Source organism: Pelodiscus sinensis, chromosome 1 (assembly GCF_049634645.1).
Source record: "Pelodiscus sinensis isolate JC-2024 chromosome 1, ASM4963464v1, whole genome shotgun sequence".
Classification (NCBI taxonomy): domain Eukaryota; kingdom Metazoa; phylum Chordata; order Testudines; family Trionychidae; genus Pelodiscus; species Pelodiscus sinensis.
In genome coordinates this window covers 89,847,622-89,873,729 of record NC_134711.1, presented here as the reverse complement: position 1 = coordinate 89,873,729, position 26,108 = coordinate 89,847,622, and the positions used below count along the sequence as shown (strand labels likewise).

The following is a 26,108-nucleotide window of genomic DNA, read 5'->3' as shown; positions in this document are numbered from 1 at the left end:
GCTTCACAAAATCCAAACAGGTTCTTCCAGTTCTAAAGGACCAGACATTCCCAGATCAATTTATGCCTCAGATCTTACCCAAAAGACCACACTGTGCCAATTCTTTAGCATCTAAAATCTAAAGGTTTATTAATAAAAGGAAAGGAATTGATGAGAGGAAAATCGTTAAAGGAATCAAGTTACGTACACCAATTGCAAAGTTGTTGGTGCAGAATTGTAGCAGAGGTGGAATAGTCTGCTGTTTTGTAAGTCTCTGGAATACATCCTCTGTTAGGATGGAACATCAGGCTCAATTCATAGCAAAGATGCTTCAGAAATGATGAACTGGAATAAAGACAAAATGGAGGTGCTCTCAGGGTCCTTTTTATATGCTTGCCTATGTAGAGGGAATTGTATTGGTCTTGCTGTATGAAAGCATGTCCCCATGCATGACTCGGTCCTTATTTAGCAAACAGCCATCCCTTGCATGCTGGTCTGAACGTTCACAGCAAAGTTGTCAACCAAGTACTTTTATTCACTTGACTAGCAATCCTTTCACAATAGGTGGACCACAACAACTGATCTGTCAGTCAGAAGCAAACATTTGAAATCCAAGTACTAAGCCAAGTCTCATAACTTCAAATACAAAAATGATACATGCATACAAGCAGAACAAACAGAATTACAGTGAATTACAAGCTCTTCATAGACAACTTATTTGGCCCACTTTGTATTTGTTGCAATTGTAATAGTGGTTGCAACCATGTCTAGTATGGTCATCTCAAAAATTCAACACCACCACAGTCATCTGCTATCACAATTTGCTGGAGAGAAATAATGATTTATTTTAAAATGTTGCTTTTATTGCACAAAAACGACAACAAATTATACACACACACACATATATATTTAAAGGAAGAGGAGGTACCAAGGCAGAGGGCTGAATTTCAAGAGATGTACTTAAGTCCCAAAGACGTCCAGGCAAATGGAACAAAAAGGATAGAGAGAAGTCCCATAGAGAAGAAAGGAACTTGGAGGTGAAGTATGGGGAGGGAGTTCTGAATGTGCTGAAGGGGAAAGCGGGCACAAATCTGCTGAATCTTGGGTGTTATAAGACACTATAAATCTCTATTTGCTTCTCCATATCTTTAATCATTTTCTCCTTTGCATCCCTAATGTAGGCCTCAATTTCTTTGTCTGTCTTGCCTTCAATTTCCTTTCAGTGTCTGTGTTCCCTGTTTTCAGCAACTGAGCATTGAATCACCTCCAGGAACAAGTCTTTCTTGCTCCATCCCAGGCACTTTCTTATTGGTACTGGCACTCCATCATTGTGTAGAGGGTGCCTCAAGGTCACATCTGCAGAAGCATAATGAACAATACACATAAGTACACACACAACAATACAGAAAAATATCCCTCTAGTAACATACAAATCACTCATTGACCCTTGACAAGTATATATGCCAGCGAACACCGGAGGCCTGGTTAAGTTTACTCCAGGGTGAGAAGCCTTGTTTAGGGAGCTAGCCAATATGAAAGTCATGGTACAGTCAAACAGGGACAATATTGGAAATTCCCACCCTTTTCCACAGGTAGATATCATTGTACCAGATCTTACTCCTGAGGGTAAGCAGAGTAAGGTTGCATCTATTACATGCTTGTGACTTCTACTTGGTCCCTATGCTGCTTGAATCCCTAAACAAATGATTGAAGAATGGCACGGGAAAGTTTCTTTCAATGTGGGAAAGAGCAAAGCAGGTCTGCCAAGGAATCTTCAGCAGAGGATTGCAGAATACCTGCAGTAAAGCTTCCTAGCATTCTCTGGAGAATTCCTGTGAAATCTCTGTGTGCATCAGCCTGTTCCACCACAGGGAAGAACCCAACACACAGAAACATAGCCATATCTAAGCCCTCAAACCCACCTCCACATTTCAAAGGGAAACCACTTACCAAGAATCTCCTCTCCTGCTTCTTGCTCTCAGGATTGCAATTGCTGAGACATCTCTGGAACGGCGAACAATCCTGACTGGATCAACTACTAGGCGACCCTGCTGTTTGCACCACACTGTCACATGCCGCATCCTCTTTGTCAATGAATTTGTCCTCCAAGCTAGGCCCACTTTCTGCTGGATTTAGCACCATCAAAATATCCATAACACTTTTGGCAGTAGAGATGTGGTCACAGCAGAGGACAGCATACAACTCTATAAAAAACGGCAAGTCTGGACACAGCACAGGAGTGACAGTTTGTCTCCCTTGCCTTCTGATGTGTGCCTCAACTCCTTAATCTTTTCTCTGCACTGCAGCGCATCCTGATCAGAGCCCTTTTTGTGCTACCTTTCCATAAAGATTGAAATTCCTATAGCTGGGACTGCACAGCCTCCTCTTCACAGATCCAGCATATTCACAGTGGTCCAAGCAGGAAAGCATTTGCTATGTGGAGCTGCCACGGTCAGCTGGAAAGAGGCAAAGTGAGCTCTTCACACCAAGCAAACAGGAAGCGGAATTTTAAAAATTTCCAGGGGTTTAAAAGTTTAAGGGCAGAGGGTTGGTTACCTGGCTGCAAGACAACAGAGTTAAAACTGCTGATCAGACTGATCATGACAGGCACTGTGGAGCACAGCTTCCAAAAATCAATTACAACAATTAAAAAAAAAAATCAAGTAGGGTGTCTACATGGGCCCTTTGACAACAAAACTTTTGCATAAAAGACAGAGCTTCATAAAGGTGGTTTTATTTTGCAGCTGAAAACTAAAAACTTGGCAGCATAAATAATGCCTTAATCTTCACATCCCTCCAGATTTTATTAATGTTGTGACACTCAGACATTTCATTGTAGTCTCTCTTTTGCATCTAACCTTAGGCCTAAGGCTTTAGAGAGGGCCACACTACAGTAAGCACTGACATTCATTCCCTCAACTCTATCCACCTGAACCTTTCATCCTTTACTCATTTCTCAGGCTCACTTCTACTATCCTTGTTTGTATGAACTCATCCCACTCCCCTTTTTCCTGCTTAACATTTTAAAGCAGTGGTTGACCTGGCCAAAGGAGGTCTGTCATTTCAGACCGAGTGGTGATCAGTTTATATCTCTTATACCACACAGGTTAAGAATACCAAGGAATTGCCTCATCACTGCATGATGCTTCCAGGTGACCCAGCCATCTGGTTTATGTCATATCCAAGCACTCTTCAGATCAGGTGTTGGCAATCTTTTCAACCCAAATTACATCAAAATTCAGAACACATGGTCAACAAAGAGCCATATAAGAATGCAGAAGTCAGGGGAGGGATTTGGGGGGGGGGACCTCAAGGTGGGGGGGGCTGCAGGAGTCAGGACAAGACTTGGGGGCTAGGGCAGGGGATGTGGGTGCAGGAGTCAGGGCAGTGGCTGGGGGGCTGAGGCAGGAGTGAGCAGGGGGTTGGAAGGTATGGGGGCTGAGAGCAGGAAGTTGGGGTGCAGAGTAGGGGGGCCAAATATGTGGTAGGGCTTAGTGCAGAGAGGGTGTAGAAATCAGGGGAAGGGGCTCAGGGCTGGGGGCTGAGAGGGCTTACCAGGGCTGTCCGCTGTAGCAAAGATGGTGCTGCTCCGAGGGATAAGGGGACAGTTTCTGAACACACCCAGCATCTCCTCAGGGGGGCAGTAGTTTCTGGCCCTCCCCTGGTGTGTCCTGGGGCAGGGGGATAGTGGGCTGTAGCTCCCAGTTGACCACTCTGTCTCTTCTGAGGTTGGGAGGTAGCTACTGCGCCCCACTCCCCAGCATCACTTGGAGGTGGGGAGAATGCCAGGCCATAGTTGATAGCCCCCCAATTTGTCCTGGAGGCTGGGGAGCTGTCTGCCAGGCCACAATTTGCAGCTCCTGGCATGTCCTGGAGGGGCAGGAGTTCGTGGCTCCCCCTCATGTTCTGGGGAAGAGCTGAAGCTAGGGCCAGGGCCTTCTGGACACTACCCACTGCTCCCAGGGCAGGGCCACGTGCTGGGCCACTGCTCCATGTGCCAGGACTGAAGCCAGGGTCACAGCAAGCCCAGCTTCAGCTCCAGCAGCCGTCCACCATCCAGCCTGGCATCCACTGACCCTATGGCACAAGAGCTAGACCCGGAGCTAGAACCCAGGCACCAGTCCCAGGAGCAGCTAGCTGCACTGCAGACCGGCTTCAGCTCCAGCAGCCACCCGACAGTCTGCCAAAAGAGAAATATTTGGTTCCCTTGCAAGTCATATTTGGCTTGCGAGCCATAGGTTGCCCTGCTTTAGATGAAGGAACAAACAAAATCCCAGAGGAATCCCATAATTCCCAGTAAAGAGAAGAGTCACTGTCAAAGTTTTGGGGAAAAAAGCCACATTTCATCTGCACCCAAGGGAACTTTCCTAATTTTAGGAAGCTTTGCTTTATTCTATGGATTCACACATAGGCATCTAGTTATTATGGCCGTTTGTTTTAACTATAAAAAATACTAAATCCTAGTAAAAACAAGGTACAGGTATTTTTCACTAGTGTAGTTAGCTAAGGTGAAATTAAAGTGTCTTCTCTCCAGTAAGGTTTTACATCAAGTTATCTAGCTTGATTTAAAACTTTATTTTTGTGCAGTGCCAGAACTGGTTTTGTTCTCTTGCTGTGTGTGTCTTGTATAGAACCAAGCATATTACTAGGACTTAAATACTGACAAGAGGGTAACAATACAAGCATATCATGGGAATGGCCAGACAAGTATAGGACCTAAGGCAACTTTTGTGCATTTAAGGATAGCTGCAAGTACCTCCCATAAAACAGCTATCATAATTTCACCATGCCCCTACTCCTACAGGTTCCAGGTTCCTGCTTTCTTCTCTCCACCTCACGGAGACATGCTGTAGAACTGTGGTATCCAACACACTAGCCACATGTGGCTATTTGGCCAGTTGAGTGTGACTAGTTTACTATAGCAATAGTCACTATGGCGGTTACTGCTTCAGAACTGGTTGGACACCACAGCTGTAGAATCAAATCCCCTTGCTGAGGGGGAAAGCACACCTGTGCCAGAACTGAAAAATTCTTCCTGCTTTGGGAGAAGGCCGTCGGATAAAGGAAGATCGCTCAATATCACTTACTCTTTAGAGAAACTAAAAAACCAGGGAGAGAGCAAACTATGATAGAAAACTTAAGCAATATGAGCTATTTAAAAAACAAACTTTTAGAAATTGCTTTGTAACAAAAGAAAAAAAGAATAATGAAAGATACATTCAGAGTCACTGCCCCACCAGAAGGTGGAGAAAGTAGTTTTACAAAACATAGTTAGAAGACAGGTTTTTTAAATTATCTCTTCCCTCCTTTATTAGGAGCACTGCTAAAAAAATACTGTAAATCAAGACTTCTAGACTGTTGATAATTTCCATGGATTCAGTAAATCACCTACCTAAGGTCACTATCTCTGTGTCAGTTTCTCCATCTATAAAGTGAAGGAACTTTACCTGACAGGCATTTTGGGAGACTTCATATTTGCAAAGTATTTCGAGATCCTCGAAGAAAGTTATGGAAGGGCATCATATTTTTATGGACAGGTATCAAGTCTCATCTATCTTGACTAATCCTCGTCCCTGGAGTCACAATTCTGTACAACATCTCAAACATTTCTAGCAGCCGACTGTGATATCACAAGAGGAAGATGACATCATCTTGGCAAAAAAGCTACAAAAATACATTAACTCTTAGGGAAACTAGAGATCCTATGTAAGCAATAAAGGAAAGGTGAGGAGAGGTGGAAGACAGAAATAGAATTTTTTTCAAAACAACGTAATTCAAAGTTTCCCAAGAAGTATCAACAGTATTTCTGGATCAGACATTAAAACCAAGTAAAAACTAACTGAATTAAACAATCAGCTAACAGTTAAACAGAATAGGTGGGCTTGGCTCAAATGGAGTCTCTTTACTACACAGCCCTAAGCTTGGTAGGTATTTGCTGATTCTCAAGAGCCAAAGACCTTAATTTATTGAAATATGGGGTGGGAGAAGAGGAATGAAAGATATTCAGCTAAGTGCACACTTTACAGCACTAACTTTTTGGCTTAGGGGTATGCACCCTCTCCCCCTGCAAGCTACAGAGCTATTAAGTGCCAGTGTGAACCAGGGTACAGCACTGGGAGTCATGCTCCCAGCACTGTTAGCTACTCCCCTCATGGAGGTGATTTATATAGCGTGTTGAGAGTGAGCTCTGCTTTAAACTTTTAAGTGTTTTCAAAATCTTAGTTTCTTCATATTAAAATCTCAAACCACTCAAAATATAACATTCTGTTTGCACCATCTTCAATTGCACATGAAGTCATCACATTTCTGTCTCTAGGCCTGTTTTATGCACCTTCTTCACACACTGTAACTAACTGCCTGGCATATAAAACATATCCTATTGAATATTGCTAGAGTATTACCTGATTGGACTGCCATCATCAGCTTCTCTGGTTCTAGTAGAGTCATGTTGGTCCCCTTCTCAACAGCAACAATGCATTTAAGAAAAGACACCGGAATCTTGAATTCAGACTTGTCCAAAAGTTCCACAAAGCACACACCTTTGAATGCTGTCAACTCTAGTGACAGAGAACTCAGTCCTTTTCCCTGCACAGTTCTTGGCTTATTCACTCTACAGACAAGTTGGGACAGCCCAAAAATCAATTAACTGGTAGGAGGAAAATGAATACTCAAGCTGGAACTTAAGATGTTTGGTTTGCAACAATAAGCTCCACCCCATGCTGCAAATTGAGGGATGAGGGAGGGAAGAAGAGACTCCCAGAAAAGCATACTGACAGCTTTTCCCTTTTGAAAAAGGAAGCTGAGATTTCGTATGAACTTCATATTCCCTAAAGAGCTGATGATGAAGCAATTTCATTCCAAGAACAAGATGACCTTGCATTAACATAAACAGAGACATTGGTAACTTGGAACTAACAACACTTTAAAAAAAACCACAATTTGCGGCACAAGTCTGCCACATTATGTGTGGTGATATTTACAGATAGGAAGAAAAATCAATTAAGGAAGTTGGTAATGTTCCCTCTACTCCACCCTGCTTTCTGCTAAACACAAGGTACTAAAAACTCCAGGGTTAGAACTTTTTAAAATAGAGTTAAAACTTGGTTTTTTAAAATGTGTTCTTTCTTCCTCCCGCCTCCAATCTCTACCATTCTAGACTATGGCTTCCCTTTAATTTTCTACTTCTTCAACAGCAATAAGGGTTTAACGGTTTCCCATGCTCCAGTTAGGGATTTGAAATTTTAACCATGTACATGGTTACTCAATGAGCCTGGGCTTATGGGTTAATGTTCATATTTACACACAGACGCCCGATACGTGCAGGCAGCTGGCTCTGGGGAACCGCCTGCCACCCTGCACTGTGGCCTCTGATAGTGGATACACAGATACTTTACTGCACACATTTTAACATTCCTACTCTCAGATGATGCACTGTAAATGGTCCAAAGTGGAGGCAGTGAAGAAGAGGGAGGAATACTGAATATTCCTGATAATAGACTGGATAATTTTCACTCAGTTCATGACTCTGGCTTCCAAACCAAAGTAAATTTCAATTTTGGTCCCTGAACCAAGAGTCTGAAGTAATTTCATAGATTGCTAATTAAATTATCTTAATGAACTAAGTCCAATTCTTCTGTCCCAAGAAAAGCTCTCCATTGTTTCCCATCTTCATTATCCCCCCATGACAAGTGGCATTTCTCATGACTGTTTCTGGCAGATGGCCTAATTGTTATATTCGGATCAAAAACATATTAGGCACCACATAGACAAAGGCATGGCCTCACCTTTAGACTTCAAATTCTTTAGCTTAGGCCAGAGTCTCTACTCTAGCAGAGCTGTACTCAGCTCCAGGACACCTGGTTTGCAAAGGTGCCTTTGCATCTCCTACATTCTGACTCTTTAACCAAGTCTATGTTGTCCAACTCTACTATACACCACAGTAACATGCTGTCACTCCCCCATGTGGACACTTGGGCTATGTCTAGACTGCAAGTCTCTTTCAAAAGAGGCTTTTTCGAAAGATACTTTAGAAAAATCCTCTTTCGAAAAAGAGCATCTAGACTATAATCAGTCCTCCTCCTCCACCCCCACCCCGAAAGAGAGCACCCAGGCAGTCTGTATGCTCTTTCGAAAAAGCACAGTTTGCATTACATGGTGCCTTTTTTCGAAAAAAGCACTTTCGAAAAAAGGTGTTCTTCCTCGTAAAATGAGGTTTTCTGCGATTGAAAAAAACTGTGTTCTTTTGATTTGCTTTCAAAAGAATGTGGCAGCAATCTAGACGTAGGGGAAGTTTTTCCGAAAAAAGGCCACTTTTTTTGAAAAAACCCTTTAGTCTAGACATACCCTTGGATACAAAATAAAAGGTTCCTAGTTCATGTTTTGTTAGTCTTTAAGATGCTATTAGACTATTTGTTGTTGTTGAAGTTTTCACATAAACAGTTCTCTTCAAACAGGATTATACTAATACAAGATAGCATCCTTGTAGTTGGCATCGCCAGCATCCACATGGGGGAGGTACAGTGCAGCATTTTGGTACCCACTGCTATTGACACCCACCCCTACAGACTGAACTGCAGTAGACACATGCAGTAAATTAAAATGATCTCAAAGCAGCTCTTACTCCAGAGGTGGGCAAAATACAGCCTGCATCCCCAGGACAATCTTGCAGCTCCCAATGGCAGGAAATGGGTCAATGGGAGCTGCCTGTTTGCAGGGCAGGTAACATGTCAAGTACCGCTCCCCCTTCCAGGGCTCTAGGTAACACATGGTCCCCATGGCTAGGTACTCAAGTGGCATGCAGGAGCATGGATGGCAGAAAGCCTTCCTGAGGGACATGCTGGCTGCTGGCCCAGATCTGCCTAGGTATGCATCTCCCAGCCAGGACGTGCCTCTGGCACCGCATTTCCCCCACTCCTTCTCCATCCAACTACCTGCCTCTGACCACCACTCACTCTTGCCCCAGGTCACCACCCAAACACACTGTACCCCACTTCTTCCAGGTCATAACTCTCTCCCAGAACCTGCACCCCCATTACACCCCTCCTCCAGGCCAGAATCCTCTCCTGCACCCATACCGCCTCCCAGACATTGTACCCCAAACCCTTGCCCAGATCACAACCCCCTCCCTCACCCAAACACACCCTCTTCTACACTCCCGTCTCCTACCTCAAGTTCCCTTCTGCGCCTAGAAGCCTAAATACCTGTGTCCCAGACCCCACACCGCCTCCATAGAAATGCAGCCCTTTACTACTTACCAAAATCTTGGCATGGTCCCCCATTAAAATATATTGCCCACCCCTGCTACAGATACATGATCTCACGCTTATTTCCACAGAATCCCCTCTTATTCAGTTCACAGAAAGAACAGTGCTCTGGGGATGAATCTGGAGCTGTGTAATGAAGGAAGCAGTTGACCATAAGACCTTCTCTTTTGCATTGCAGAAATTGGAAGGAATGTAGTAAAGAAGACAGAAAATCACAGGAAGAGAAAGGACAATTTCATAGTTACAGTAGATGAATGCTGCTCTGAAAAACTACATACTCACCATGCCACAGAGTTCCTGTGTGATGCCAGGCAAGTCACTTAAACCACATTTTTCACGGACATTCTTCATTGTCCAGATGCCTGACTTGAGACTCTGGGGTCTAATTTGCTGAAGTATTCAGCAGTAACAGCTACAATGAAAGTCAATGGAAGCTGTGCTTTGAACATATAAGATGCTATATTAAGCCAACCACTGTGCAAAATCAGTTCACTATTAGGCATTTCAAAACTAGACACCCAAAGTCAGTGGATACTTTTGATCTTAAATCTCTAAGCCTCAATTCTCCATCTCTAAAATAGATATACATTTGTTTTCACAACCCCTGTGAGATGGTGTTAGTGTGTGAAGCACAGATTTACTGTCAAGATAAGCACCACTGAAAAGCTATGAGGAAATTAATAATTCTGTCTTCAGAATAAGATTTGAACAGTGTGCAGTAAAGGAGGTCTGGAACTACACACTGACCAATGAGATCAAAATATTGAATAGCTGCTAATTAACTGAGCAAACATTCTGAGCCCCAAGGCCAGGGTCCAATGGAAAACACTGTATGTAAACCTGTAATTAAGACCATATCATAATGCATATGAACAACGGAGTAACACTACCTCATTTTGTAGCCTTTGACTGCTTAACTCTGCAAACTTATTAATGTTCTTTTAACAGCTGTGTATGTAACTTCCTAGTTTTTTAAAAGAGCACACTAAAGAACGTCATTTTACATACACGATTGGTTTGCAGGGCTGAAACATTTAGATCCACCACGCACATTTCTGCCACTTGAGCTACTGGAGTAACTGCTAACAGTAGTAGGCTATCCTTTATGTGACTCAAGAACTACAGGAGATAGGAATGCTGCCAGTGGGTTTCACAGATCTTTGCTGCCAGCAGAGGAATGGAGACACTCAGGGATTCTGGATTTCATTCCACACTGAGGAGTTCCCTAGTTGGCTAGACTTTTTTACCCATCCCAAGCTTGACCTCTTGCCACAACCCCACCAATGTGGCCCTATCCTTTACGTATCCCCACCATTAATTCCTCATCTACTCTGTCCCAGTCTCCACTTCTCAAGCTGTTGATCTTGGTTCCCTTACCCAGTAAGCTCTAATTACATGGGGAGTGGGAAACTAGTTCCCTACCCCATTTGCCAATCTATCTTTTCCCTACTCCACAGTAGCATTAAGTCATCCATGTCTCTACCCATATTACCTGTTCCCATTGGCTCCTAGTCCCATTTTTTGGCTTCTCATGCAATGTAAGTGTCCTCCCTTCTCCCAGCCCTTTATCCAAGTCTATTTCCTCTCCCATTCCCAGTATCACTCCCAATCCTCCTCCAATTGCTCCAGAGACAATCGAGGTAATTACATATCAGTAAGCCTAATTTCAGCCTGAGGTAAACTGGCTGAAACTATAGTAAAGAACAGAATTATCAGATACATGTATGAACATGATTTGTTGGAAAACCCATTACAATCTATATACCCCCCAGACTACAGTGAGAAATTATGCCACACACAAACTGAGGAACCACCAATACAGTATTCTATATAACAAACAGATGAAAAATCAAGGAGCTTTCAATACTAAAGACACTCTCTCTCTCAAAAAAAAAAGTTTCCACGCAAACTTCCTCATGGATGGACTTTACAAAAACTAGATAAGCCACTTACAATGCTCACTTCGCTTCCCAACAGAAAAAAAAAAGTACAATAAACTATCTAATCTCCCACATGCCTCATGGTAGCACAACTTTGGTACCCTTAACTCACCTAACATTGTCAACCTATCTAACCACACTTAGCCCAGCATAAAAGTCCATCCTATCTCTGGGACGCTCTGTCCCACCACTCCCGCACAAATGATTCAGTTCTGCAGTGACCTGAAGCCTATTTTCGCCACCTCCGTCTGAAGGAATATTTCTAACACACCACTGAATATCACAGTGATCCTCAGGATCCCCATTACCAATCCCACAAGAGAAAGATCTCACATGAAGCTGGACTACTAGCTGTCAGGAACACTATCCTAGATGATGCTACCGTGCACCTAGATGCTGAATTATGTGACTTTGTCCTCACCCATAATTATTTCCAATTTGGGGACAATTTATACCTTCAAGTCAGCAGCATTGCTTGAGGCACCCACATGGCCCCACAATATGCCAACATTTTTATGACTGCACTCGAACAACATTTCCTCAGCTCTTGTCCCCTAGCACCTTTTCTCTACATGCACTACATTGATGACATCATCATATGGAACCACAGGAAGGAAATCCTTGAAGAATTCCACAGGGTTTTCAACAATTTCCACCCCAGCATCAAGAGTTTCCACCCCAGCATCAGGACACACAAGAGTTCCACTTCCTTGAAACTACAGTACAGTTAAATGATAGCCACATTTCCACCACCCTACATTGGAAACCTACTGACCACTATTCTTATCTACATGCCTCTAGCTTCCATCCAGGGCACATCACATGATTGATTGTTTACAGTCAGACCCTAAAACACAGCCAGACTTGCTCTAATCCCACAGAGACAAACACCTACAAGATCTTTATCAGGCATTCTTAAAACTTAAATACCCATCTGGAGAAGTGAAGAAACATATTGACAGAGCCAGATGAGTACCCAGGACTGTTTCTTCAAGACAGGTCCAACAAGGAAAACAGAACACCCCTAGTCATTATCTACAGCCCCTAGCTTACACCCCTCCAGCACATCATTGACAATCTACAACCTATCCTGGAAAACAGTCCCTCACTCTCACAGGCCTCAGGAGACAGGCCAGTCCTTGCCCACAGATAACCTCCTAATCTGAAGCAAATTCTTTCCAGCAGCCATACTCTCAGACACACTCACCCAGGAACATACCCCTGCAATAAACCCCAAAAGAAATAAATACCAAAAGAAATTACACCATCTGCTCATGAAACTCCCTGCTACAACTCAAGACAAAATCTATACAAACACCCCCACCCTCACCCCCAAATCCCTGACTAGGAGTATTCTGCTGCCCAAGATCCACAAACTTGGAAATCCAATTCTTGCCAGCTCTGCCCATACATCGATACAAGCAACACCATCACAGGACCTAACCACATAAGCCACCACAGCAGAGGCTCATACAACTGCACATCATCTAATGTGATATATGCCATCAATTGCCAGCAATGCCCCTCTGCTATGTATACTGGCCAAACTGGACAGGCTCTATGACAAAGGATCAATGAACACAAGTCTGACATCAGAAATGGTAACACACAAACCTGTAGAGCAGTGGTCTCCAACCTTTTTATACCCAAGATCACTTTTTAAATGTCAGGACAAGCTAAGATCTACCCCATCTCTTCCCCAAAACCCCACCCCTTCCTTGAGACCCTGCCCTCTCCTCTCTATCACTTCCTGTCCCCAGCCCTTACTTGCTCTAACTTGGCTGAAATGGAAGGTGCGGGCTCTGGGGTGGGAATGAAGGATTTGGGTGTGCGAAGGGGTGAGAGATGCAAGCTCTGGGAGGAAATTTGGGTGCAGGAGGAGGTAGAGAAAGAGATGCTGGCACAGGGAGGGGGCTCCAGGCTAGGGAGTGCTGGGACGCTGAGCAAGCCACAGGCTTGTGGATGTGGAGGTGCAGGAGTTTGGGTTGGGGTGTGTGAGGGGGCTCAGGGCAGGGAGGTAGGGAGTATGATGGACTCAAGACACAGATTTACAGTGTGTGGATGGTGCAGGAGGGTTATGACAGAAGACAGAGGATGTGGGGGTGCAGGAGTTTGGGGATGAGAGGGGATCAGGACAGAGGGTTCCAGTGTATGATAGGCTCAGGTTTGGAGTCGGGGGGGGGGGGGGGGGTGTTGCAGGAGTGTTATGATGCTGCAGCTAGTAGGGTTCCCAGATGGTTTAACCAAAAATATCGACACACTACCCCCACCACCAAAAAAAAGACACTGGGGAAAAAATTGTTGGGGGGGGGGGAAGTGGGGGGAGGAGATGGAGACCAAAGTTGTTGAGCCAAAAAGAGACCCGGAGAGTTAAGCAGATCCAGGTAAGCACCCACGATTTTCGTCTCTTGGCCGGGAAAAAATAAATGCGAAAATAATGGACATTTTAGGTGTCCAGTATTTTCTGATTTTTTTTTTTTTTTAACTGGACAGGAGGCAAAAATACCAGACTGTCCAAATCAATAATGGACGTCTGGCAACCCTAGCGGCCAGAGGGGGCTTGGCCCCAATTGGGGGCTTGTTGGCCAGGCTTCATTTTTAAATAAAATTCGTCAAACACAAAATGTTTCAGCATTGTCTTTATTTATGAGTGGGGAAAACCTGTTTTGAGTCAGGGGTCACTGACCCACAGAAAAAGTCAGCTGGGGCCACACAAGTGAGATGCAAAAAAACCAACTCCTCCAAAAAACCCCAAGCCTCACTAATGGGGCCCCAACTGAGACGTCTCACTCCCCTGGCACTCTAGCCCCAGGCCAGATTAACTCCTTTGGGTTCCAGGGTTAGTGGAATTTGTGGGCCCCTCTACAATCTGAGGTGTTGCCAAAAATGAGGGATCCAGTGTGCGGGACAGAGCTGCCAGAGAGTGGGATAGGGATGGGGGTGCAGAATCTGGATGGAAGACAGTGTACAGGAGCAAGCTGGGGGCAGGTATCTGGCGAGGGGGCAGAGGCAAGGTGCTGGACAGGGTTTGGGCAGGGTGCAGGAAAGTCTGGCCAGGGATCAGGTGCTGGTGGGCGTTTGGGCAGGAGGCAGGATGCTGGTGGGGGCTGGGGGCAATGTGCTTGTGGGGGCAGGAGCAGGGTCCTCATTGGGGGGCGGAGGGGGAGGGAACAGGGACAGCTCGGGATGGTACCTGGGAAAGCTGCAGCTGCGCACCAGGTCTGGATCTCAGGAATGAACGGTGACTGCTCTTCCCCTCCCCCAAATAGTTGGCGCACTTCCTGAAATGCCATGTCTATCATGCACTGGTGACTTCCTTTCCTGTTCCCCTTCCTCCCCCCAAACTGGAAGGTAAGGGAGAAGGACTCTCAGGACTGCTCCAGCTCCAACTGCTCAGGAAGCGCATGGCCGTTGTGCGGAGCGGAGGAGCAGGGTGTGCGCTTCCTGAGCGGTTGGAGCTGGCGCAGTCCTGGGGCTCCTACTCCTCCCTCCCCCACACACAGGAAGGCAGCAGGGGGAAGGAAGTTGGTGGCACACAACAGACCCGGCTTTTCAGGAAACGTACTGGCTGTTTGAGGGAGGGGAAGAGCAGCCCATGTGCTTCCTGAGGCCCCGGACCTGGCGTACAGCTGCGAGACTTCCCCTCTCCCCCACACACACTCCCCGCAGGAAGCCAGCGCTACCTCCATTGTTGCTGGAGGTAGCATCAGCAGGGGCTGCTTCTTGGGGGTGGGAGGAAACGGGGGGGAGCCCCGAATGCCTCGCAACCGACTGGTCATTTGCCCCCTCCCCCCCCCCCCCCCGATCAACCAGTTGATCGCAATCGACAGGTTGGTGACCACAGCTGTAGGGGGAACATTTTAACCTGCCTGGGCACTCAATGAATTTAAAAGTAGCTATTCTCCTACTAAGGAATTTCACAAGCGAATTACCCAGACACACTGTGGAACTGACCTTCATATGCAAATTTGATATTGTTTCCCTGGGCTTGAACAAAGACATTATTAACTGGATGTCACATTATAAAGCCATCCTTCCAACCATTTAACATCTGATTTACATCAAGAGCTAAGTATGGGACACTTCCAGCCTATTCAATTAGCCTCATTAGCACCAGTACTACAACTGACAAGTACTTTTTCTTCCTCCTTTTTCTGTTATAAATTCTGGGTTCCTGTCATTTCCATTTCAGCTTATCTGAAGAAGTGGGTTTTGCCCAAGAAAGCTCATCATACTATATATTGATTTTTGTTAGTCTCTAAGGTACCACAGGACTCCTCATTGTTTTTAAAGTTACAGACAAACAGATACTCCTCTGAGATGATTCGTTGGGGAAGAGGCAATATGGCTTTGTAAAGGGAAATCATCCCTCATCACTATGTAATAATTCTTTTTGGGAGATGTCAAACAAGTATATGGACAGGGGTGATCCAGTGGACATAGAGTACTTGAACTTCAAAAAGGCTTTGACAAATTTCCTCACTAATGCTCTTAAGTAAGCAGAGACAGGATAAGAGAAGAGGGTCCTCTCATAGGTCAGCAACTGGTTAAAAGACAGTAAACAAAGAACAGGAATACATTATCAGTTTTCAGAATGGAGAGACATAAATAGCAGTATCCCTCTTCCTCCAGACAAGACGCATCCACGGCACAAAATGTTCAGCTCTGCCCTACAGATAGCAAACTTACATCAGCACAGCTCTGCTGATGCAGCTGTGCCACTCACTATAAAATCACTTATGTAGTCACTATGGCTCAGGATGATTTTTTCCACACTGAGCAACAAATTTTGCTGATAACGGTAGCATAGATATAAGTGGTAGTATTGTCTGAGTCGCTCAGAGGGACTGGTGTGTGTATAATCTGATCATAAACAGAAGCTATGAGAGGGTCTCCTAGCATGCTCATTGGGGATCATGTTAGTTTTTAAACTCCAGCAAATCTCCACTGATCACATGGAAACCATGATTTTTCAAAGATTTATAATTTAGTCAAATTAGGGCATATTTTCATGGAAAAATGGCAAAAAGGCACATACTTGACACAGAGACCACCCTTTACCAAATTTCAAGTCCCTGCTCCAAAGCACAGAAGCACTGCAGCTTTCCAAAGGTAAGGTAACAAATTAAAAAAAAATTAAAAGCTTTTTCTCTGGCTTTTCTTTCTTTTTGGGGGGTGAGGAGGGGAGGAGGCCAATCAGGGAAATAAATTGTGTTTATATACATATAAATACATAACTATGCAGCCATAATTAACATGATAATGAAAAAGTGTCCCAAGTGACCAATTCCCAAATCTGGGCCTGTCTTATTCAGAGAGCAATCTCCATGTATGAATAAGGACCGTTTTAAATAACCACAGGATTACACACACAGTAGTCACTGTATGTATCACTTTGATACCTGAGAAGTGAAAGACAAATGTAGAGGTAAAGAGAGAAAGGGTAAAGGAGGAAAAGTAGAGAGGCATAGTATAAACCTGAGGAAGTGTTAAAAAAAAAAATCATGCTGTGTTCAGTAGTAAACAAAACCTGAAGTTGAGAGTAAGTTTGATAAAGTCAGCACATTAGTTAGTGAAGAATGTTTTTACCATTACTTTGAACTGCCTATTTACTTTCCCTTGTCACTTTTTGACAATGTTTTTTTAATCTTGAGTAATTCCAAAAGACTACATTTCTATGCTGTACAGTAATCCTCATCAATATTAGTCCAACATTTCCACCAAGATCTAGACTTCAAAGAAGCATGAAAAATCGCTGGACAAGTCAGTCTTTTAGGACATGCGTCTGACAACTTCTCTGTTAAATCCAACCAAAGCAAACTGGTTGTTCTAATACCAACATACCATTCTTTTTATTCACACAACTGTGAGGGGACTCCAAGTCCACTTGGAATGTGTGAGAAAGACAAATCAGACCAAACTATGAATTTCCTGCTGCGCACTTGTGTGCATGTGTGAAAGACTCAACATCCTTGGGGCATTTTCCACATTTATATACAAAACAGGGAAGCAAATACCACCTGATAAATACAGGGATTAATGATGGCAACCCCTCCCCCCCCCAAATCCCTACTCAACCTAGAATAAATAAAGTTGGAGAGAATGTTTTGCAAAGGCCACGTCACCATTGATAGCATGGTCATTTTTCAAGTACTAATCCCAATTGCTGTTAGCATACACAAGACACTCCTTCAAATTTCTTAAAGGGGATTGTTTACTGCATGATTGTTCTGAAGAAAATACTGTCCATGCTGCATACTAAAACTGTGCTAGCTAAAATTAGGTTGCAAAACTTAAGGTGTGTGCAAACTATACTTGACAACCCTTTTTGAACCTGTTTGTAATAGATATTACTCTGATCAGGGGGTAGGGAGAGTGCGAATACAGAAACATCCACCAGAACTATTCCTTAAATCACACTTAGCACTAATCAGGACATCTAAGATATTTTAACACCTGTAATTTAAAAATTAAGTAGAGGAACAAAGGTGATAGGAGCCCCTTAAAACCATTTAAAAAGGAATTATGATACAATGTCTAGCAGAGTCCTATCTAGGAATGTGAATGGTTAACTAGTTACCCAGTAAACATCACCCTTAATGGGCGATGGTTAACCGTTACCCAGGAGCAGTCCAGTGGGGCTGGAAGTTAGCCACTTCCCCAGGCTGCGGCTTCCAGTTCCTACAGCATGAACACCATCTGCTCCAGTCTGGCCATGGCCACTGCCGTTTAATGAGTTAACTGGTTAAATTTAACCTTTAACCGGTTCACCAATTAAACAGGATTTTACATCCTTAGTCCCATCTGCATTAGCCAGTGAGGCAAAAATTTAATTCCATGTTTTGTAAACCTTTCATTATACTGCAGTGAAAGCTCTTTGATATTTGAGGCACATGCCTGTTACAAGAATTGGAGTCATCAGATTGAAACTTCACACATTCCAACCAGTCTATCCCCCAAATGCCCCTGATGTTCTGGATAAGCATCCCAAACTCAAACCAAAAATACGCCAAGGAACTGCAAGTTCTGTCCAAACCCATAATGGCAGTACTCTTCTGAATGACATAAGAGATCACAGAGCCATTCAAACCAAGAGAAGAAAAAAAAACAAACAGGACAGCCTCAGGATTTGTCTACACATGTCAACACCCAAAAGTCAGCATAATAAAAGTTGGAGCACTGTTAATACTAGCTCCCTCTATCTACAGATCACTATCACATTGGGGGCATCATCATCAACTGTGTGAGCAATGCACTCTGGGTAAGTACTTCACCATGCAGGTTTGACACGTTGGTAGATGTTGAGAGAACTGGCACATCTTGTGACCTTTCTAAATGTCCCATGATGCATTGCTTTTTGTCCCATCCCTTCATGGACTTCTGACTTTCATTCATGCGACTATTTCAATGGCCATTCTTTGCTGTCCACCCTGGCATCTCTTGTAAGGACTGGATCCCACACTTCTCTCCAATGCTCTATTAAGTATCAGGAGGCCATTGCTCATGGCAGTGCAGTTTATCACGAAGTTCCTAACGGAGGATGCCTCGCAGATGCCCAACATTCTGTACGGTACAAACTGAAGCAACTTTACATAGCTTTTGGCATCACAAAGCAGCTGCATATGGCAGACCATCACTTTTGGACTAGGAAAATTAGCATTGAATGGTGGGATTGCATCGTCATGCTAATGTGGAATGAATACTTTTGAATTCAGAAAGCTACCTTCCTTGAATTGTGTGCAGAGCTTGACCAAGATTTGCAGCTCAACACCACCCAAATGAGAGCTACCATCTTGGCAGAATAGTATGTGGCAATCGTCTGAAAGCTTGGACTCCAGACTGCTACCAGTTGGTTGCAAATCAAACTGAAGTGGGAAAGTTGGCCACTGGGGCTCTGTTAAAGCATGTATTTATGACTGTAAGCTGCATCTTGCTACAAAAGGACCATGAGTCAGAAATGTGCCACTTTGGTTCTTGCACAAGTGACTGCAGAATAGTGCAGGAAAGTGTCCTACAATGGGGACAGGAATAAGGTGGCGCTGCACAGAACATGCAGCAGAGGATTAATAACCATCTCCAGGAAAGTATCAGATAGAGGCAGCAAAGGGTAAGGGGGGGAGAGAAGGGGTACTTTAAAGCAGCAGTACCGCACAGAACCCGTACTCAGGCTCCATGCAGCGCTGCCCATTTGAAACACTGCTGTGGTGTTTCAAAGGAGCAGCGCTGCACAGCTGAGTCCAGGCTCTGTGCGGCACTGCCCCTTTAAAACACCACCACAACATTCCAAAGAGGTAGCGCTGCGTGGAGCCCAGGGTCAGCTCCATGCATCGCTGCTTTGAAATGCCAAGGCAGCGTTTCAAAGAGGCAGCACCACATAGCTGAGCCCGGGATAAGCTGTGTGGCGCTTCCCCTTTGAAACGTCGTTGTGGCATTTGCGTGGAGCCATGGTCAGCTGGGGAGTCCCCAGCTGATTCAGGTTCTGCAGAAATGCCGCACAAAGCCCAGAATCAGCAGGGGAGACCCCAGCTGACCACGGGCTCCACGTGGCATTTCAAAGCAGCAGCGTAGCATGGAGCCTGGGGTCAGCAGGAAACTGCTTTGAAAGGCTTCTGCTTCGAAATGCACAAGAGCCCCCGATGGGGACTCCTGTAAATTTCAAAGCTGGCATGCAGCTTACAGGCCCGAGTCAGCAAGACTTCCCACTGGCCCTGGGCTACACACAGATTTCCGCATTCCTCCTTTGAAACGTACAAAAGCCCCAAGCAGGAGCTCTTGTACATTTCAAAGGAGGAATGCAGAAGTGCTTATTCGAGCAGTTGATGGAAATTCCATAAACTACTCGCCTAGTAAATTACTCAATATTTAACATCCTTAGTCTATACTGGCTCTTTGTCAATACAAATGTATGGGAGAAAGAGAAACATCTTTTGTAGGGATAGAAGCATTTTGACACCAAAACCAGGCATTTTTCACAACCAAAGTGACATAGTGTTTACGCACTCATTGTTTTTTCACCAAAAGGCAATTATTGGCTACAATGTTTGGTAATGTAGACAAAGCCTCAGATTCCTAACAGAACACTTTACATGGCCTCAGGGCAGACAGATTATGACTTATAATGACAAACTGATCAGTGGATAGAGGCCAAGGATCCGTCCAGGTGATCATCCTCATGTGACAAAGTAAAAGCTAAAGAGGGAGCTCACTTAAAAAGAAAGCCAAGTTGCATGCAATTACTAAATCTGCTCTCTTGCCCTTAGGGCTAGGAACGGCACTCAGATAACATGATGAGTGTTACAACATCTATTATATCATTGTGAGGGTCCCAAAAACCCTTTGTAATTGTAATGAAGTCCAGGAAAATCTAGAAAGGAAGCCCTGATTTTGAAAATTTTGACACAAACTAATAGTCTCTTGTATTTCATTTCTGCAGCAGTAACTACAGAGTGCCACACAACAACAGAATGACCATGTATTCAGTCCAGGATTCTCTGTTGCTAAGAGCAGTCAATGCCAAATGCTTTGGAGAAAAGTGTGAATTCCCATTATGGCATTTAAATAGTATAATATTGCACAGTGTAGAGAAGTCTCTTGTTGACTTCAACTAATGATCAATTTATGCCCTGAAGCACACTGACTTTTAGTCCTACTAATAGCTGTTCAGTGTAACTACAGGTTACACTCATTCCTATTAACATCATTAGTAGAGACAAAAGAGTCTTTTGTAGGCTTAAGGAACACAGCCTTAGAAAGATAGCTGCTGAGTCAGCAATGCCTGTCTGTTAAAAGGTATGTGTGTCTGGAATTGCAAATCAGGCACCTGACAACATTTCTCTGTATTTTTACTATCTCTTCTCTGAATCCTACTCACTGCTCACTATCTTGGGTTTGGTCAGCAGTCACAGAAGCAGTTCCATTGCACAAGGCGTTATTCCCTAGTCAACCTGATAAAGTTAAGGAATGCCAATCAAATGTCAGCCCAAATGTTGCTCATGTTTTTTGTTCATTTTTTTAAACAAAAGTTGTAACTAGAAATATAGGCCCACCTACATAAACAGTTAACTACAGTGGTCAATATCTAGTTAAATTACCCAACTTCTGTCCCCATCAATGTCACTAAGAATTACATTTTAAATATCTTCCGTAAAATATTTTTAAAGAACAAATTTATTGATCCAAGATGCATTATGTCACAATCAATCATTCACTGCAGAGATTCATGAATCATTAAACTTGGTGTCATTTTTCACTGAGTTATTTAGTGATCCTAAGCTCTGTGCATGTTGCACTTTGTCTTGTCTGAATGATAGCACCCTCTAAAAAACAGTTCCCCCTATTATGCTGGATACTATTTCAGTATCAACCCTCCAGAGTTCAATGTAAACAATCACTAACATTTCCTGCAGTACTCCATGTTTATCCTTGAGGAAAGATGTGAGTGGAGAGGTGCTCGTATTTTTCAGCCTGAACCCTGTTTAGCTTGTTTGTGCCAAGTAGATGATAGCCCACAGTGAGATAGCTACAGATTAAATTCTTAATAAATACTGTATTTTAAGATGTGCCTCAAGAAAAAGAGCATAAACTCTATAGTATATTCAACTGTGGACACTGTAACCACAGCATAAAGGGAAAGGACTGGAAAGAATAAGTCCCCTTCCCTTCCTTTCTGTCCAGTCTAAGAGAATTACATTTTGTGCTAAGGAAAACGACTGTAGGGGGACAGAGGTAATTTTGGCAAGCCTCCAGAGAAAGGTAATCCAAAATCTTCTGAGTTACAAAAATAGATAATCCCAAAAAACAAAGTACCATTAACTTAAATCATCAGTTTTCATCTTGATTCAAATAAGCAAGCAGGAAACCCTGATTTAAATAAACAGATTGTAATTGCAGTTTGCATATGAAGATTTTGGTTATTTATCTAAAGAAACACTGATTCTGTCTGGTACTTTACAAATATGGTAAAGTACATAGTACCTTTACGAATAAAAAACAACCTCTACACTAAAGGTGCTTCTTTTTGCTAACCAAGACAGAGTGCATATTTAAGCTATTACACAGCTCAATTCACATTTATTAAGATTCTTAAATTTCACGATGTTATTATATTAGAAAATTGTGAGTGATGCACATTTTCTTACAAGTAAACCAATGACCTCATAAGTGATTTGAGCAAAACTCTATTTGGAAGAAGCTAATATTTAATTTAAAAAGCAAACACCATCTTTTTATTATTAAATAAAACAACTTTAAATGATAGATACATAACAAAATGTTTATCAAAAAGTTTCTTAAAGCAGGTTTTGTATTTTTTTAAAAACTGATCTATTCAACAAAGGATTTTTTTTAAACAGAGAAATGAAAACTGTTTCTGATCACAATCCTTCAAGATTTTCAAACTAGTAGATCTTTATAAATTAGATGAAAACAAGCTTTCCTACTTTTCAACATCTAATAGGTTTCTTAACTTTGGATGAATTAGTCACAGAAGTAAAGTTACTGAATAACCAAAATGAAGAAAATATTCTCTTCGAACCAGCAAGAGGTTACTGTTCTCAAAAGCTGATTTACCAATTCAACAAACTGGTGCCAGGTTTCTAGCCAGTAACTTCCACTATTCATTAGTGCAGTGTTTCCCAATCAGGGTTCCGCAGACCATCATCAGGGGTTCCGTGAGAAATCGTGGAATAAATAAATAATTTTTTTCTTACAACGCAAGCTGACTTTATATATATTATATATATAAATAAAAATAAAAATAAAAACAGCTATTTACAAATAAATTTTCTTGACAATAATTTAACAGTAATTGAATTGCGCTCCCCACTGTCAACTTTTTCTGGCCAAGCAAACTCTCTCATAGGTAGGGGTTCCTCGGGATATAAAAAATTTTAAGGGTTCCTCCATGGGGAAAAAGGTTGGGAATCACTGCATTAGTGGTTTGACTTCTTTAAATCTTTTCAGAAAAAATGTGCTGCATAGTATGATTTTTTGTATTTGAACTAAGCTATTTTAATATAGATAACAAGTGTAGTTTAAATTTATCATATTTAAGTAGATTTTTTTAAATGAACCTGTATTTTAAAAAACCAAAAAAATCCAATTTTTTCTTAAACAATTTTATCCATAATTATTGAGAAGTCTCCTACCCTAAATTAAGCCTTGTAGTTCATTAGGAGTCATGTAATGATTCTCCCCAAATGTTCAACAATGGCTTCCACAGCTATTTCAGATTTCCAAACTGAAGATTGGAGATTATAAACAAAAAGGTGCCCAGTGCTCAAACCTCACTGACATCAACTGTACTTTGCAGGATCAGGCCTTAGCTGATTTGTTTCTTCACATGTCAAGGCTTAACTCATTTGCTGTTTCTGAATTCAGTATCCTCCACAACTTTAATAAACTTAACTGGCCATTATAGCCTGCCATGGCAAGAAAGATTTTTCACAGACTCAACATGGGCAAACTGGACTCTCAGAAAAGTGACCCGTTCCCAGAGGATAGCCCAAAGAGGACGACCCTTCCTTTGCTTTTATCTTTGGTTTTGCACAACTGTTCACCACCACACACTGTTCTAATTTTTCCACCCCAAGCTGAATTAAATTTCTTATATGCATCAATGTGGAAGTGGTGTGTGACACCTTCATATTAGTGCACACAAGCAAATTCATGTGGCAGGAGTGGAGCAAAGGGTTTCTGAGTGAAGGGGTGGGCTCAGGATTGGGGTGCAAAGGCTCTAGCTGGGGGTGCAGGTTCTGGGGTATAGCTGGGGATGACTAGCTTAGATTGCAGGATAGGGAGGCTAAATTCTGATTAATCAGATAAATGAGTAGTCAATGGAATTTCCATTGACTACTTGATTAGTCAAGGGAGTGTTCGCTATCCCGCTATGCTTCTGGCTTTGAAATGTGCAAGAGCCACCTGCAGCTCTTGTATATTTCAAAGGAAGAGGCACAGCAGGGAACCTGATCATTTGGGGACGATGCTGCGTACATGGCTTTTGTACATTTTAAAGGGAGAGGCGCAGCAGCCAGGACCCCACACTTTTAAGCTAGCTCCCTCCAGCACCGTCTCCCCGTCCCCTTGGTGCCTCCGATACAGAGGCAGCAAGTGGGGGGGAAGCAACTAGTCGAGCAGTGACTCGACTACTTGATAAACCTAGGCTTATTGGGCAGTTGACTAGTTGCTTACATTCCTAGAGCAGGAGGGGATACAAGTTCTGATGTGTCAGTGTGGGCTTGCTTTGAGGTAAGATGAGGGCTTGCAGCGCAGGAGAGAGATCAGTACTGAAAGGTCTCAAGGTGGTTAGAAAGTGGGCTCAGATTACATGGCCTGCTCTCTGCTGGGGACAGTGAGGTGGAGCCAGCCACTGCAGCTTAGTACTGGGGCCAGCAGGAAGGGGCTCCTGAGTGGGACCTAATGGGAAGCAGCTTCAACATGCAGCTTAGGGGAAACTTACACCACACAGCATGTGGTAATTATTCTGCCATTTACACTGGTTAATAATCCATAAGTGTTCATTGTTAGAGCCTTCTGGAACTTCAGAAGCCAACAGTAACCAATCCTTCTCCTTGGAAATCAATTTTCTGCAGCTTTGCATCAGTTTCCTATACTTATACCTGCTCTGGATTACAAACTATGCATATTAATTATGTATTACAAATGTCAGTGGCATATATTCAAAGCATGTGCCATGTGAACTTGCTGTGTCTGCTGAAGCCTGGTTACTAGGAAAACAGACATCATAGAGGACTGTGTCACTTACCATTCTTCCTCTCACTTAGAGGAGGGAGATTGGGGTTTCGACCATGGTGAAGGTTCAGGGTCAGCTCGGGCTGCAGGGAGAGCTCCTGCAGCTCATTGGCAACAGCTTCGCTCTGGGGACTTGGTGCCGCAGAAAGCGACACCAACACTGGTTCATCATCATTTTCGCCAGCCCCTCCTCCGTCCAGCCCATTTCCAGCAATGGCGGAAGGGGGCAGGCACACCACACCGGAGAAATCCACTTTGGCTTTCGTGATGGCAACCTGCTAAAGAGACAGAGAATGCAAGTTTGATACTTATTTAGGGTTCATTTTCAGCTGAGTTCAAGTCAAATCCAATATTAGCCACTCAAACACAGTAAACACACACTGTTACAACTCATATGGTATTTTCTTCCACTGCCGAGTCTGCTTGCTAGCCACACTACTAGGCATAGTTACCCTCCTCCTGCTCTCTACCCATCTAAGACAAGCATCATCAACTTCTTAATATTTAATTCCCGCATTTTGGAGAGTGGTAAACATCACAAGTTTGATTCTGCTTACCTTCTCTATCTTCCAGTTAACTATGTTTACTTAGCTTTCCTGCTGATCTCTTTTAAGTGCTCTCCTTGTTTTATAATAATATATTGTCTTTAAAGGTTAATTGTCAATGTGAAATCTAGCCAGTTTCTAAAAGGGAGTAATTTCCAGGGACTACATACATCTGAGTTCACCGGCCGATTTATGGTTTTATACATTTTCTCCCATTATGCCTGTGTAAACAGTGAAAGTGTACTATGGAAAAAAACAACGTATTGTCAATGACACAGAGTAAACAAACAGAACAGTTTTCCCCCCTTTCATTTCTGATCAATAGCAACGTAAAAGATTAGATTAAGAGCATCAATTATCCAAAGAATTAGCATAATCAGATTAATGTAAATATTTAAAACTCCAGGATGTACTTTTATGCAACCCCTTTCCAATGACTTAAATATCCAAGATAAGTAGTTTATCCGGATACACAAACCGAAGCATGCTGGCTGGCTGCCTGCCATTTGAAAAAAAAAAAAAAAAAAAAAAAAAAAAATCAGTGAAATGGTTACTAAAATTAATATTTACATGGTAATGGCAATTATGCTGGAACATTCAGATGCAGTTGAGATGAATAGGGGTGGCAGTTT

At 43.1% G+C, this 26,108-nt stretch overlaps 1 protein-coding gene across 7 annotated transcripts in view; it reads right to left on the bottom strand.

The window, feature by feature from the left end:
* Positions 1-26,108, bottom strand: part of MRTFA (myocardin related transcription factor A) — a 176,583-nt gene that overhangs the window by 128,371 nt on the left and 22,104 nt on the right. For 3 of the 7 annotated variants that reach the window (XM_075913253.1, XM_075913250.1, XM_075913240.1), the window contains exon 3: positions 24,945-25,209. In XM_075913253.1, the coding sequence (XP_075769368.1) occupies positions 24,945-25,209 (265 nt within the window). Of the gene's footprint in view, positions 1-5,371; positions 6,327-6,380; positions 8,097-24,944; positions 25,210-26,108 lie in introns of those variants that run through there. The other 4 variants (XM_014574015.3, XM_075913270.1, XM_075913291.1 and 1 more) reach the window with 4 other exon arrangements.